This window comes from Lytechinus pictus, chromosome 7, assembly GCF_037042905.1.
Source record: "Lytechinus pictus isolate F3 Inbred chromosome 7, Lp3.0, whole genome shotgun sequence".
NCBI lineage: Eukaryota > Metazoa > Echinodermata > Echinoidea > Temnopleuroida > Toxopneustidae > Lytechinus > Lytechinus pictus.
The window spans coordinates 12,981,615-12,995,722 of record NC_087251.1 but is presented as its reverse complement, the minus strand read 5'-3'; the positions used below and the strand labels follow the sequence as shown (position 1 = coordinate 12,995,722).

Genomic DNA, 14,108 nt, shown 5'->3' with positions numbered 1-14,108 from the left:
CATGAGTTGTTTTTTTTTAGTTTAAATATTGTAATTTCACATGCAGAAAAGTCATTTTCATAAAATGCAATATCTTAAAGCAAAATGAGTTTACTTGTGCATTCATTAAATCATCATTTCATACCCACTTCTATCAGTAGAATATTTTCAGTAATTGTAAGCCATTACACAAATGAATCTATGAACTTTATATAACATGCCATATGGGGCAGCTTTTTGTATATGAAATCACAATTTCAAGTTTAAAAATTCATAAGTCTTTGGATTTTTGCCAAACATTTACCAAAATGTATCTCTTCTTTATTCCTGCTTTTATGTAGACACCTTTGTTATCAGGGTGAAAATCCCCTGTAAGAGAACTCCTTGAGGACAACCTGAGAGCCATTAGTCGAATAGCTAAAAGACCTTACCACATCTCTACTTTTCTGAATGAAAACCCTGGATAGAAATCAATGTGGTCGTACACATGGATGTTTTTCATTATTGCTCAAGAAACAGCCCGTGTCCTTTAATAGCTCAAGATACTTGTATTTCATTGGATTATGTATTTGACATACAACCCTACATCTTTTATTTAAGCAACATTCCTGATTTAGGATCATTGTGACCAAATTTTCAAAGAACTTAATATCTATCCTCTCCAGAGATCATTTCATTTGCTATAGCACTAAAACAATCTGTTTTTTGTGTTTTTTTAAATTATTTATTGTTTCTCCCTCATACTCAATCAATTAAATTAAAAGAAAGCAAAGCAGAACTTTATTGCTAGCATGGCAAAAAACAAAACACAAAAAAAAACAGTGGATGAGTTGAGAAGCAATTTATTGGCTGGTAATATTCTCTTTTATGACAATATCAATATGATGAAAAATATATATATTTTCTATAGAACTGTATGGTGATATTATCATTCATTTGCTTTGACTGCAAACAGTTTGAGAATTACAAATCTACATTTGGACTTATCAAAAATATATTCCACAAAATTCAGACAAGGACACCTCTCCCAATATTAAAAGGTTGTAGAGCGAGTATGTGGCAAAGAGTTGGGTGTCATGTGATCTTTCACTTGGGTAGACAATAGAGGGACATCTTGGGCCTTGCAGACTTCTCTAAAACCTGGCTCGGACTCCTTCTACCATCTGATGAAAATGAATATACCCTGTTGAAATGTTGCGGAATATACTTTCAGCAAGTTCATGTTTTGAATTTGATTGAAATACTTCAGCCGTCTAATATGCTGAATAATGTTCCATGATTCAAGAAGAAAACAAAATTTTACTTTTGTTTCAACAGACCCTTGGTTTTATATTAACCTACAATACAAAGGTACATTAATGTTATGGTAAAGAGATTTCATAAATCAGCACTCCTGTATAACAAGCTACACATTTCTAATTTTAGTTCTTGATTTTATTTTATTAATCAGATCCAATCTATCAAGATTTACTGCTATAACGAGGTACATTGAAGCTGGATTCAACAGGTCTTTCTATATCAGAGGAATGTTTCATATTGTCTTGTATATTACTCTTTACAACTGAAATGTGAACTGCAAAACTACTGGCACTTTATTCATGGCATTTATACATAGAACAATTTTCAAATGAAATATTTCCAAAATATATGTTGATAGTAGGAATGTAAAACGTCCATGTATTCCAAATTTAACTTATATTGAAACAAAGTCATCAAGTCACTGGTTGGCAATAATACTTCATGGTATGTGACTATGTGTAAGGGTCCATCGGTAACAAAGGCAGCATTTGCTCACTACCCGAGGTCCTGCTTCTGACCATATTTTGAAGACCATCAAATCATGGAAAGGCATCAAAACTCCATAGTATGTGTAAATGGTCCATTAGTCTGAAGAGATAACACTTGCCTATTTCCATAGGTCCCGCCCCTGACCTTACAATTTGCTTCTGAAGTCCTTGCATTGCGTGCTATATCAGCTTCACAGAGATCAACAAACTTTTGATAGAGTTCTCTCCCAGTGTCCTTTGAGATGTTGGAATGGTATTGCATCATCTTCCCTTTAGCCTTGCCACCAAGTGTTGCCTGGGGAACAACGAGGATGTCTCCGGGCAGGTCTAAGATGGACACCAACTTGGAGCCAGTGAGTGCTTCGCTCAACCGAATGTTGAGGGCAAACTTAGCTGTAAAAATTAGCAAACAATGTTGATTTACATTTAATGTCTGTACTAAATGAGAGCAAGTATGTTTATGTTCACAAAAATATAATTGTTTTGGAAAATCATCGTAAAAGAAGATAGAAGAATACAAAAACAGAGTGGAAAGACTAGGAATGAATAGTAATACAGAACAAAAGAAAGAGGGGGATTACTGGAGGGGGAGAGGTAGGAGATGGGGGAAGAACACGGATAATAGAGAGTTGAGAATGAGAAAGAGATGTGGAAATATGGGAGAATGAAATATGAAAGGGAGTGGGAGAGTGATTTATGTAAGAGTTTAAAGAAGAGATACTCAGCAAACATACAAAAATTAGGAATAGGGATGACCAATTCCAGAGAGCAAGATGCAGGGGATGGATGTGGAAATTTTATAAAACAAACAATACTACCTGATAAACTACTGTGAAATTCAGGAACTCACCCATCTTTTCTACTGTTTCTTCATCTGCTCCCTTCAAGAAACACACATAGAGAACTACTCCTCGATCAATCTGTTGGAGGAATAACATAACAACAAACAATAGTGTACCGGTAATCATAGGGTCTCCATGAGAGTTACACAATTTGGTGATCAACAGATAATTAGTATTGAATGAAAGCCACTCTAAAATTTAGGTTATTTTCAATGCGTTTTTGTTTTCTTTTATCTTATGTTATTAACCTACACTCACGTTCTTGGCTGTGTGGCTAAATGCAATAGCCAATTGACATCCCATGATATCTGCAATTGCCTGCAATGAAGTTAAAGCCAATACTCAATAGATTTTGTTGGAAATTTCATAACAATTTTCCTTTAAGATATGACATGTACAGTAGATTCTACATAAGTCGACCTTCCAAGGTTCTAATAATCATCTAACTCAAAGCATTCATTTTTTTCAGAATATGCAAAACATTTAATCAAATATCATCTAAGTCTGTGGTCCCAAGAGGCAGAGTCACAATTACAAAAAGGAATGAGTGATTAATTGAAGCAGACCTCTACATATTCAGCCTCTACACCATCAGATTGAGGTTTGACTTGTAGTGTTGCAGACAGACATTGTTGAATCACAATCTTGGCTTTCAGATTACTAGTCACACCACTCTTCTTTTCCTCTGCCATTAAGAAGCTCGTTACTGGATGGAAATAGAGCATAATCCCTAAAAGAATAGATCAACTTCAGTTGAACATAATAGAATACAAATACAGGAAACTCTGCCTAAGTCGACCTGCCATAAGTCAAATAATTGCCCAAGTTGATGTAATTTTTTTTAGACCAGATTGAAAAAAAAATGTGTTATAATACCTCTTCTAAGTCAAATTTTGCCTAAGTCTAACAGATTTTTCTAGTCCCAAGAGATTTGACTTAGGCAGAGTTACCTGTATACCATCAGAATGGACTGTGGAAATTAATTAAATATTGAAAAAACATAAAATATATGCCTGATTTTTTTAAATACTATCTGCTGCTTTGTTGAAAAACGAAATGCTTGCTTTTCAACGATCTGTCTAAAAGGAAGAATGAAGCATGTTTTCATGCACTTTTTCTCGATCATTCATATTTTACGCATGTTTCATATGGAAGAGGAAAAGATGGATATTCAAATTATTAACTTTGTTTTCCAAATAAATAGCAGTACTGAAAAGCCAGAAAAACCCACTCAAAATAGTAATTTTCTAGTGCAAATTAAAATTTGGTAGCAGCATTGATCTAACTCAGTCATGCATGCATTATAAATGTTGAGATGGGCTTTAAATGATAGAGGGGAAGCATATCTTTTCATTGATGTAGGTCTAGAGTATCTGACTGGTGGGGGGGGCATGATGGGCCCCCTCGACACTGAGCGCGATATTTCCAAAACGCAATAAGATAGCGTTGCAAAATTTTAAGAATTTTTCTTCAAAGTCTCGCGCAACTTTTGAGACCAAATTTGTGACATACAGGTGACTTCATACGAGACATGTCGAAAATAGCTCATTTTTATACTTTGTGTACAAAGTCTATAGGAGATGAAATTCATAAAAGGGTGATTATTTTTCGTTTTAATTGGTCTGCTGAATTAACTTAGGGTTAAATTCAGTTGTTAAGTGGTCTGTAATAGTTTCTATAGAAAAAACAATGAAAAACAAAAGAAAAAACAAAGAAATACATAAATTCTAAAAGCAAAAAAATACATAAGGAAAAAAAAATTGGCTTTCACAATTTTTCTTTGTGGAAACCTTAAAATTAGATTACACATCTGGAAAAAAAAAAAAAAATTGAAGTGAAATTGGGTGTTAAATTTGCAAATGTTTTTCACAAATTGCACCTTTTATTCATAATAAAAAATAATTATTTTTAGAATTTTATTATCATGAAAATTGGCCAATATGGCAATCGTGGCCATCATCTCATGAAGCAAATTTATTTGTCTTATGACAAAAAATTACACTGAATTAAGATTTCCTTTTTTGTTGGCGTGGACTTGGCCGGGGGAGGGACCTTATAAAATTGAAATTCTGCTTCATGCCACCAATGAGATACATGTGTATGGCAAGGTCTCCCAAGTCTGTCTGCGGATATGCGTATCTGCGCAATTCTAGTACCATAAAAGAACAAAACAAGCACAAACTATACGCATCTATTGACAGCTATTCATTAAAAAATACGACTCAAAATGGTGGTAATGAATTTTGGGCATTTCATATGACAGCCTCAAAATGCAGCCTTTCTCATAAAAATCCTTGGATCGCATGCAAAGTGAATGGGTGCGCTGACATGGGGCACCATTTTTTCGTTTTATGTGAAAATTACTGCTTTTATCAAGAAAATCATCTAATAATTTCCAATTTTGATGAGATATTTGGCACACTTACTCGTAATAATTAAAGGAACATAATTAACTGAAAGATTTTGTGAAATTAAAATGAAATTCATGTTTGTTAAATCGTAACTCTAATCGTTAGGTGCGCAGACTTGGGGACCACCCACACTCACATTCTGCCCCCCCCCCCTACAGTATTACCGGTACACTTTTTCTCCTCATCCATGATCCTGTTCCTTCTTCTAGTCTATCTTCTTCTAATGTTAGGTCTAATTGTTAATGCAGTAACGTTCATTTCATGATAACACCAACCCTGGCCCTGTACAACTACAAAATAACTCCCAAAACACACACTATATAGCTGAGCTGTACCCCGCCAAGGCAGCCATTCGCGGTGCGGCGTGGCTGATCAAGAGACTACCGTGCCGGTAGCGACGCGACGCTACGTACGCTGCTTATTAACTAGATAACTAAACATGCAACTGTCTACGGCTACGCATGCACAAACTACTAACACTCTCTATATATTGAAAATGACAAATGAGACGTCTAGTACTCCAGATCAGGCAGTGCCATCACCTCAGCCCCATGTAAGATCCAGGCCTGATCCAGACGATGAAGAGGATCCAGTAGAGAAAATGATCAATCAGACTGGTTGTTTGGAGCTCCACTACGCTGTTCAGGTAAGGCCGTCTGCCAGTGACGTGAGTGCTGGTACGTACCGGGCGGATATCGGCCGCGCCGGCATCTCAGCCAGCGCGGCGCGCGGGACTGCGCCGGGCATGCGCATGCATGCAGTGGTATCGGTATCTGGGCCGCTGTACTGGTGCTTGCAGCAAGCAGGTCAAAGAGATTAACTTTAGCCTAGCGCTCTCCACAAATTATGATTTGAACTGACAGAAAAAAATCAGACAATTTTCATTATTTCATGTACCGTAATGCCATTAAAAAAAGGGGAAGCGGGAACATGACATCAGCCTCAGCCCACCTAATGAAAATTCATGATGATGTTCATATACCGGGGGGGGGGGGGGGGAAGTTGGGTGGCCACTTTCATTGGCAAGTGGATACCTATGTGCCGCGCCAACTCGAAAATAGAAAATAGGGGGCTCTGGAACAAAATATTGGTCATAAAATGAGGGCCTCCGCTCCGAAGAAGCTCTTGGATCAACGATTGATAAAAATGCAATGCCAATGGCTTTGCTCTAGCTGGAACGGACCACATAAAAAAACGGGGGTCTCTGGAACTCATTAACGTTAGATCGTAGGCATAATCAGTAGCAGCTTTGTAAAAAAAAACGCGTGTGTGTCTTGCTAGATTCATACGGATTCATATCGGGCCAGTGCAAACTAGCTGCTGGCTCGGGGAGCTTAGGTGCGCCGGCATATAATGGCTCGGCTCGTGCTTATCGAGCTCACCGCTCTGACTGGCTGAGTAGATCATGACGATGCGATCGGATGCTCTCTGGAGCGAGAAATCACAAATTTGAGGGTCTCCGGAACGGGAAAAAATGGGAATTTCTATGGCTGCCTTAATGGGTGATGCTCTGGAACAGAAATTTAGGCTGAAAAGGGGGGTCTCAACCGCGGCATATAAAATGTAACTTCAGGATTTTCTTCCATTTCATGATCGAACCATTCAGTGTCAGTGTAGAGAAATTGCACACTCACTAGCATTTGCATTAGGTTTTGCACGTGAGTGGAGCTTGATGTAGGAGAGCCAATCATGTCTCTGGTACCATCATACACGTCATTTATAGTAATTCGAGTCAATTCAGAGACCGATCTGAGGCATATTTCGGCGAGGCATTTTAGCGATTTTTAATTGGCGATTTCCACCATATGTATAATTTTCGTTATTTTCAAATGACCTAATGATAATCCCCAAATCATTATACCTTTCCATTAATATATAATAAGACCATATATTTATAATCAATATATTTCTCCTTAAAGATTTAACATGAATTTCTTTTTAATTCACAACAAAAAATTTATCTTATGAGTAAGAGTAAGACACCATTCTCATTTTACTTTCTAAAACTGGTTTTCTGGAAAACAGTTCAGGAAACCAGTTTGGAATCTCGCTTTGCTATCGTTCTCATTTGATCACCCAAAAGTGGTTTTCAAAACCACTTCACGAAAGCCGTCTTGTTGCTATGGGATGGGAACACTCTCAGTAGGTGACATGTTTCACACGAAATTTGAAACCGCTGTGTAGGCATTCCACATACAGTGTGTGCAGTGGCGCTTGAAATGTACAAAGATCGCTTCCCGAAGAACGGTTGTGTCCTCACGCTAAAACCAGTTTAACGAGGCAAAGCGAAATGGTTTTTTGCTACATCGTGAAGTGTTTTTTTGAACCGGTTTGGAAGATTGCTTCCAAGACCGCTCTGACTATTCTCATGTTAAACTAGTTTCCACTAAACAAGTTTTAGGACAGTAGTGAGAACGGTGTCTAAGTGTACCAAATAAACTACCAAAAATCTCATAAAAATCTGAAAGAAATAGATCTAGAATTCTATATAACTTTCTTACTCCGAAAAAGCTTTTGTCAGTCATTTTCATATTGGAAAAAAAAAAAACAATGGTGCCCATTTTTTGTGAAAAGAATAAGCGAAACTTTAAAATGTTATTTACATCTTATTTGGTCTGAATAGGAAAGCGGGTGAGCCGGGGGCAGCTATTTTCCTTAAATTTTCATTTCTTCCCGGCGTCAGAATAGTTCCGTCAAAGATTAAACTTCATGAATATTTAACACATTATGCAAAGCTATAACATCTCAACCAACTCACACATGCTTATGACAGATATTGATTAATCTCTCTAATACTTTCAGCATATTTAAGTGAGGCCCTCTCTACTGGCGTTTTGGTGGGAAGTAAAAAATATAGATCTATAATGTAGCCCGTTAACTTTGATTTGAATTTAAAAAAGTAATAATTTCAAGATTTCAATTAAGTTTGTGGCCAGTGCATATGATGAATAACTAGTAGGAACTGACTGCAAATAAAAATCAAATATTCATCTGCTATATCAAGAGGAAATAAGCAACTTAAACATTGTCCAGTTCACTTTTGAAACATACTTATATCAGACCAATAAATGAATCATGTTTAAGGTGAGAGCTTATAGTACAATGTATAATCAAAAAATAAAAAAGTAATACCGGTATAAACATTGTTATATTATTATAATCTTGTTATATCATACCTTGATTTATAAATTTTGTTACATTTGATAAGTGGAAAAGCTGAACCCTGCAATATTGCTGCTTCAGGAATAATTTATAAAGTTAGTTCTACACCATACCAATGTGTTTTGCGAATAAAAATTACTTGTCAAACTCCAGGATTTAATATCTTTTGATTGTTTTTTTTTAGGAATGCATGGCTGATAATCGTGACTGGAGGAAATGCCAAGACCATGTAGCAGCATTCAAGAAGTGTATTACAGACTCAGCAGTAAGACAAATGAAGGCTGTAAGGGATAAAACATCAGACATCAAGGAATCTAGCTAGTATTGCCTACTGTGCATGTATATATTATATTAAGCAAGGTATGTTATTAAATGCTTATAATAAAAGATCCTCTGTGGTAGAAACCAGATATAATGTACATAATTTTAATTGAATTCATATCCCTGTTGGTAACAATAAAGGAAATTTCAAAGTGCAAATTTGATGTATGGGACAAACAAAATAATCCAAGGGGAGAAAGTATCATCCTCCACTTTCCATACTATCAAATCAATATAAATATTACATTATTTGTGTTCTGGATGTGTACGATGCAGGGCTCTCCTGGGCATAAATGCATCTTCTTTTGCCGAATGAAATTAAAAAATGCAGTTCTTGTTTTGCTTTCAGCCATCGTGTACATCATAGAGATCCAGTGTGGACCAATCATGATTGGCTGCTTGTTTGGAGAATGAAATTAACAAGAATAGTTACATTCATATTACATTGCAATTATTACCCTGGTCATCGGATCCTGGCATACCCGCACACAATGTATGCACTTTCTCAACTCCTTGGAGAGCATTCCAACAAGAGTTCCAAGACTTAATTGCTTAGCATACTACTTCATTGAAAAGCTTAACTACTACATTTAACATCTGGATGGAGAGTGGCAAAGTGTGGATTGATGCTTTGCCAAAGGATGCTTGGCCGCGTTGGGATTCGAACACGAGACCCTCTGATTATAAGGCGAGAGTCAGAACCTTTGCACTACTGTACAATACAACTTTGTGTGTGATATATTGTAGATTATTTTATATACAGTCTTTAAGTTAATAATGTATTCAAATTGATTATATAATTCATAACATTTCTTATTGCCTTCAGTGTTGTGTACGTTTTAATCACAATTCAATTTTTTTTTGTTCTCAAGTAATTATAGGATTTGAATATTGATTGTAGTTTCTAATGAATGATAATGCTCTTTAATGAAGGCAAGCAAATTGATTATTTGAATTATGAAAGAGAAAACAAAGTGCATCTAGAAGTGCTCTTTTTTTCCTCCTTTTTTAAGGGTGGTTAAAAGTTTTATACTATTTTTATTGTGTATCTTAGTGATTATTTAAAACAGCATGAAATACAGACATGAATAAAGCAATAAAGTAATACATAAGATGTATTGGGCCATCATACTCAATTCAGTACATATCAAGATGCTTATTAAAGTGTGTCTGTATTTTGGGTTATTTTAAAACATCTCATACCTAGTTATCAGGAATCACTTCTTTGGCTTGAGATTATGCAAGGTGGGCTTTTTTTTTTCAAATAGTTATACCTCGGTCACATTTGCTTTACGGCGAGTCGAAAACAGCTGTTTTATTCATTATTATTCATACTACCTATATGTAGCTATGGTAGAAAATGTTAAAATGGCTGTTTTTGACTCCCCGTAAGGCCGCCGTAGAGCAAATGTGACCGAGGTATTATGTCTGCATAATTCTACTTGCTGTGAGTTAAATGATAGTACTTTTTTAGACCAGAACATGCAAAGCATGCATTATCTTCCTCTTATTTATCCTCACTCAAATAGATGACTTTGACAGATTCTAGGTCCAAAGTGAGAAGATTTATGAAAGTTCTTGATATGAAAACTCTGAATATAACTGTCTAATATAGTAAGAAAGTAATTTCTATGGGAGAATCAATATTAAAGGATGGTATGGTAATTATTGATGACATTGGTGCTGTAATAGCCATTGTTCTCAGATAATTATTTTATCAGAAATTATGAAATGAGATATATATATTTTGTGTATTGTGAATTTTCTATACATACATGTGCATAATGTCTTGTGCAGTTTGCAAAATTTTTATTGAAAACCTCTGTGGGTAATACAAATAAAATTAATTGCTCTAACTTTAAAACTGTTTTCAAAGTGCAAGAAGTTATTTGTCATCCAATTTTGTTGATTTTCACAAGGTTTTATCCTCTCCCAACAATAACCATTGGATCAAAGAGACCCGAGTTGTCTGAACCTCAAACATTGATAGTTCCCAGTCCAGTGATAGGTCCACTACTCCACTTTACAGTGACATCACTAATCACTCAAGGTTGATGCAGGATGTGATAGTAGATGCATTCACATACAGAAATAAATGCAATTTAAAATCATAATTTTGAAAAAATATATTTCATGTCGTGCAATTCCGCATCAATAATGTGAATCATGTTAAGAACAAAAAGTTAAATATTCAAGGGCTCCCACATGTCTAACAAATTATACTGAATTAAAGAAAAAAATACTGGTTATTTTTAGGTACATGTATGTGAATGCAAATTATGACACCCTCAACAACACATTTTTCATTTACAAGACAAAGTAAAAGAATACAACACTTTTCAACCAGAGAAGGAATTTATTATGAATATCAAATAGTATGTATTGAGCTGATAAAATGGTAAGAAAGTTGCCCTTTATATACCTTTGAGGGACACAATGACAATAATTACATTCTATATACTCCAAAAGGTCTACAGTTTGGTAAAACACAGTTTTTTTTTAATACTTTCATACTAGTCTGAAATTGCAGATTGAAATTTGAAACTATTGTCTAAGGTGGAGACTGTCAACTTAGCAACACTACGGTGAACCTAGTCTCTACTTTCAGACTCTGTGTAATGCACTCTACAAAAATCATGGTTTTGAGCCAGCAGACTACTGCATTGCAGTCAGTAATAAAGGGATTCAACCTTTATTTCATGTGACCATATTCATATCTTTTATAGAATCAATCACAAAATACAGTTTCTATTAGAGACAAACATGAGCTACATCATTACCTATAAATGTATAATTATCTGTTTGAATGAACAAGAGAGGTGATCATATACCAATTCTTAATGTAAAAATATATTCTTAAACAGGTCATACCCCCTGGCTCTTAAAGCTGATATGGCAACAAAGATTAATATCACACCTACCAGCACTTTCGGGCCATTTTTGTAATGCTACTAAAATTTTGTGTAAATTATGTGTATAATCTGAATATGAATGGTTCTTGTTTTTACTCATACTAATTCAAATGTAATTGAAATAGCATGATCTGAATGTAAATTGAATTTATCTTTAAAATTATGTAATGTGAGATTAAAGAAATATGGCTTGCAGGCCCCATTGCTACATTCTATTATTTGATATTTAAATCTTATAAAATATGATTAAACTACATATACCATGTTATTATGATTATTAGTTTGGAGTCACCTGTCGCATGGGAGAACGTTGAACTGGATCACTATGACCTACAGGTTTCTCCTCCAGATATAACTGATTGGGGAAGTGCAGGTGGACCACTACACCCGGGTTTCCCCTTACACTTTAATATACAAAGGGTGTAATGGGTAAATGTAAATCAACTTTTTTTTTATTCAGGCACTTCACAACCACATAATATGCATAAATTTCAATAGCATTAATAAATGGCCTATACTCCTTGTGTTCCAATTTTCCTCTGAAAAAAAAATGCATCAATGGATAATTGCAATTATCTCTCAATGTCTCCCTCCATATAAAATGAAAATAGGTAATCATGTCTCATGATGATAGCGGTGCTCCAGAACAGGAAAGAAAATTATATAACAAATAGGAAATTTGATTATATGACATTAATAGTAAATTCATAAACCCAAAGACATAATATATTTACATAAAACTGTAAACTCGGCAAGCACAACATTTAGGAACAAAGCTTTCTAAGACGAGATTCTTCCTGCTCTGGAAAATTAGCAAAATTTGACAATTTCAGATACTGATAAAATGAGTAAATTTTCTATATTTTCACATCATTACTCTTTCTTAATTCAATATTATTTGTAAATTCATTGTAACATAGACTTATATATACATCATGATATAGTTTTTATATTATATACATAGACCTATATAGAAAAGCTAGTATGTTTGGTCCCATAGAATATATGATAGTAATAATAAAAAAAAAACTAGTAGATATTTTACATCTCTGTTAAATTGTGCAATATGTTTGAGAATGCCACAGGGATTTCTATACAATATATCTTATTAAAGTATCTAAAATATGATAGTTTGAAATGCTAATCTCAATTTACAAATTTCATATTTTCATAAATTACAGTACATGGTAAATACAATGGAATTCGATAGGCTAAAATTAATTACATACAGTTGTTCATTCATGCACTTTTTCTCTCAAGACACTGCTTAAATATGTAATATTTTCTTTAAAATATTTAAATATAAATATAAAACAATTCTTATGAATTAAAAAGTCACATCACTCCTCATAAATCCTGACTTAGATTTCTCACAAACCATTCACATTAGAAAGAAATCTTAAAATTTGAATTAAGAAGAACAAAATAAATTTGTAATTCTAGCAAAGAAAAATTAAACGTAACTGAATCATATGCACCAACATGCCTACCAAAGGTTTTTTTGTTTTGTTCACATGATAAAAACAGTCCCATTTTGTATCCAACACAATTCCATTAAAACATATGAAGAGACTTCCAGGAGTCCAGGCCAGCTCCCCTTGGGACAGACTGGTTATTCCATGAATCGTTACACAAGGCAAATGAACATACATTTAGATGAGACTTTGGTGAACAAATTCAATATCACACCACCCAGATTGGACTTATTATCCCTTGGGTGGACAACTTTTCATGGGATTTAACCATTTATGTAATTTTAGTCTACTCGGCTGTGATTTTGACAAGTAATAAGAGACCAAGAGGATTGGCAGACGTAGCTTGAACTTCAAAACATTAAAAAATGAACTGTTTTACTGTGCTTAGCACATATTAAATAAAATAATGTTTGAAATATAGTTAAGAAAATACAATTCGTCAAACTCTCTGTACAATATAAAATATAGGATACTGCTATTACAACTAACACTATACAGACACCTCTTTATGATGTAAAGAGAAGAGCAATTTCCACTAAAGACTGAAAAAAATACTGATATCTTTTGTACATGATAAATATATCTGACAAGAAAGGAATGCACTCTCTCTTAATTTTACTAATTTATGCTGAATTTATAATACAAATTCAAGCTTAGAAAACTGGCTGTAAAATTAGGGTTCTGTAAATTTCCAAAAATTGATCACATGAAAAAACCTCAGTGGTGTAGATGACATAACAATGTCTATAATTTATATTTTTAAAACATTACTTGCAGTTTTCAACATTTTTAGGGGATTTCAGCAAACATATTTTTATGTCATTAAAGATTACTTTACAATTGATAAAAACTATCCTATAATACATCCCCTAACATTCTTGTATAGTCAGTCTGTTTTGAGCTTTTGTTGGGAGAAAATCATCATTTGCTGACACCAGAAATGCACTAAGAATACAATGACACCAGGGTTCAGCCAATTATACTGTCCCATCAGACAGGCTGTCCCATTTTTAGACATTCATTAGTCTGATTTGAGCACTGTATGTACATGTAGATCAATCATGACTTCATCATATGATTCCATTTATTCAATGTACACAGCATTCCATGCTGGGCGATTGATACCACCAGTTACTAAGTGAACACTGTGATGGTATCAAATTTCCCATGAAAGTAGACACTTTATAGAGTCTTTAAATGAAGTTATTATTGGTAATTA

General features: G+C 34.5%; 1 protein-coding gene across 6 annotated transcripts; it reads right to left on the bottom strand.

The window, feature by feature from the left end:
* Positions 1-805: 805 nt before the first annotated feature.
* LOC129264938 (D-aminoacyl-tRNA deacylase 2-like) lies at positions 806-5,757 on the bottom strand. 6 transcript variants are annotated; one of them, XM_054902908.2, is made up of 4 exons: positions 5,498-5,757; positions 3,175-3,314; positions 2,617-2,686; positions 806-2,159 (listed from the first exon to the last, which is right to left on the bottom strand). In XM_054902908.2, exons 2-4 carry the CDS (start codon positions 3,298-3,300, stop codon positions 1,831-1,833), a joined length of 525 nt encoding a protein of 174 aa, XP_054758883.2. In that variant the 5' UTR covers positions 3,301-3,314; positions 5,498-5,757; the 3' UTR covers positions 806-1,830. The 6 variants fall into 6 exon arrangements, with proteins under 6 accessions (XP_054758883.2, XP_063958032.1, XP_063958029.1 ...); XM_064101962.1 differs by having other exon boundaries at positions 3,175-3,338; positions 5,562-5,695; XM_064101959.1 differs by having other exon boundaries at positions 3,175-3,338; positions 5,345-5,692.
* Between the last annotated feature and the right edge of the window lie 8,351 nt (positions 5,758-14,108).

Bases quoted from the DNA above. Each gene is read 5' to 3' on its own strand.
- LOC129264938 (XM_064101958.1), bottom strand. From the start codon at position 5,208: ATGGATGAGGAGAAAAAGTGTACCG. The intron at 2,687-3,174 runs GTCTGCTTCAAT...TTCCTCCAACAG, and splicing joins TAGAGGCTGAATATGTAGAG to ATTGATCGAGGAGTAGTTCT. The intron at 2,160-2,616 runs GTGAGTTCCTGA...TAATTTTTACAG, and splicing joins AGAAACAGTAGAAAAGATGG to CTAAGTTTGCCCTCAACATT.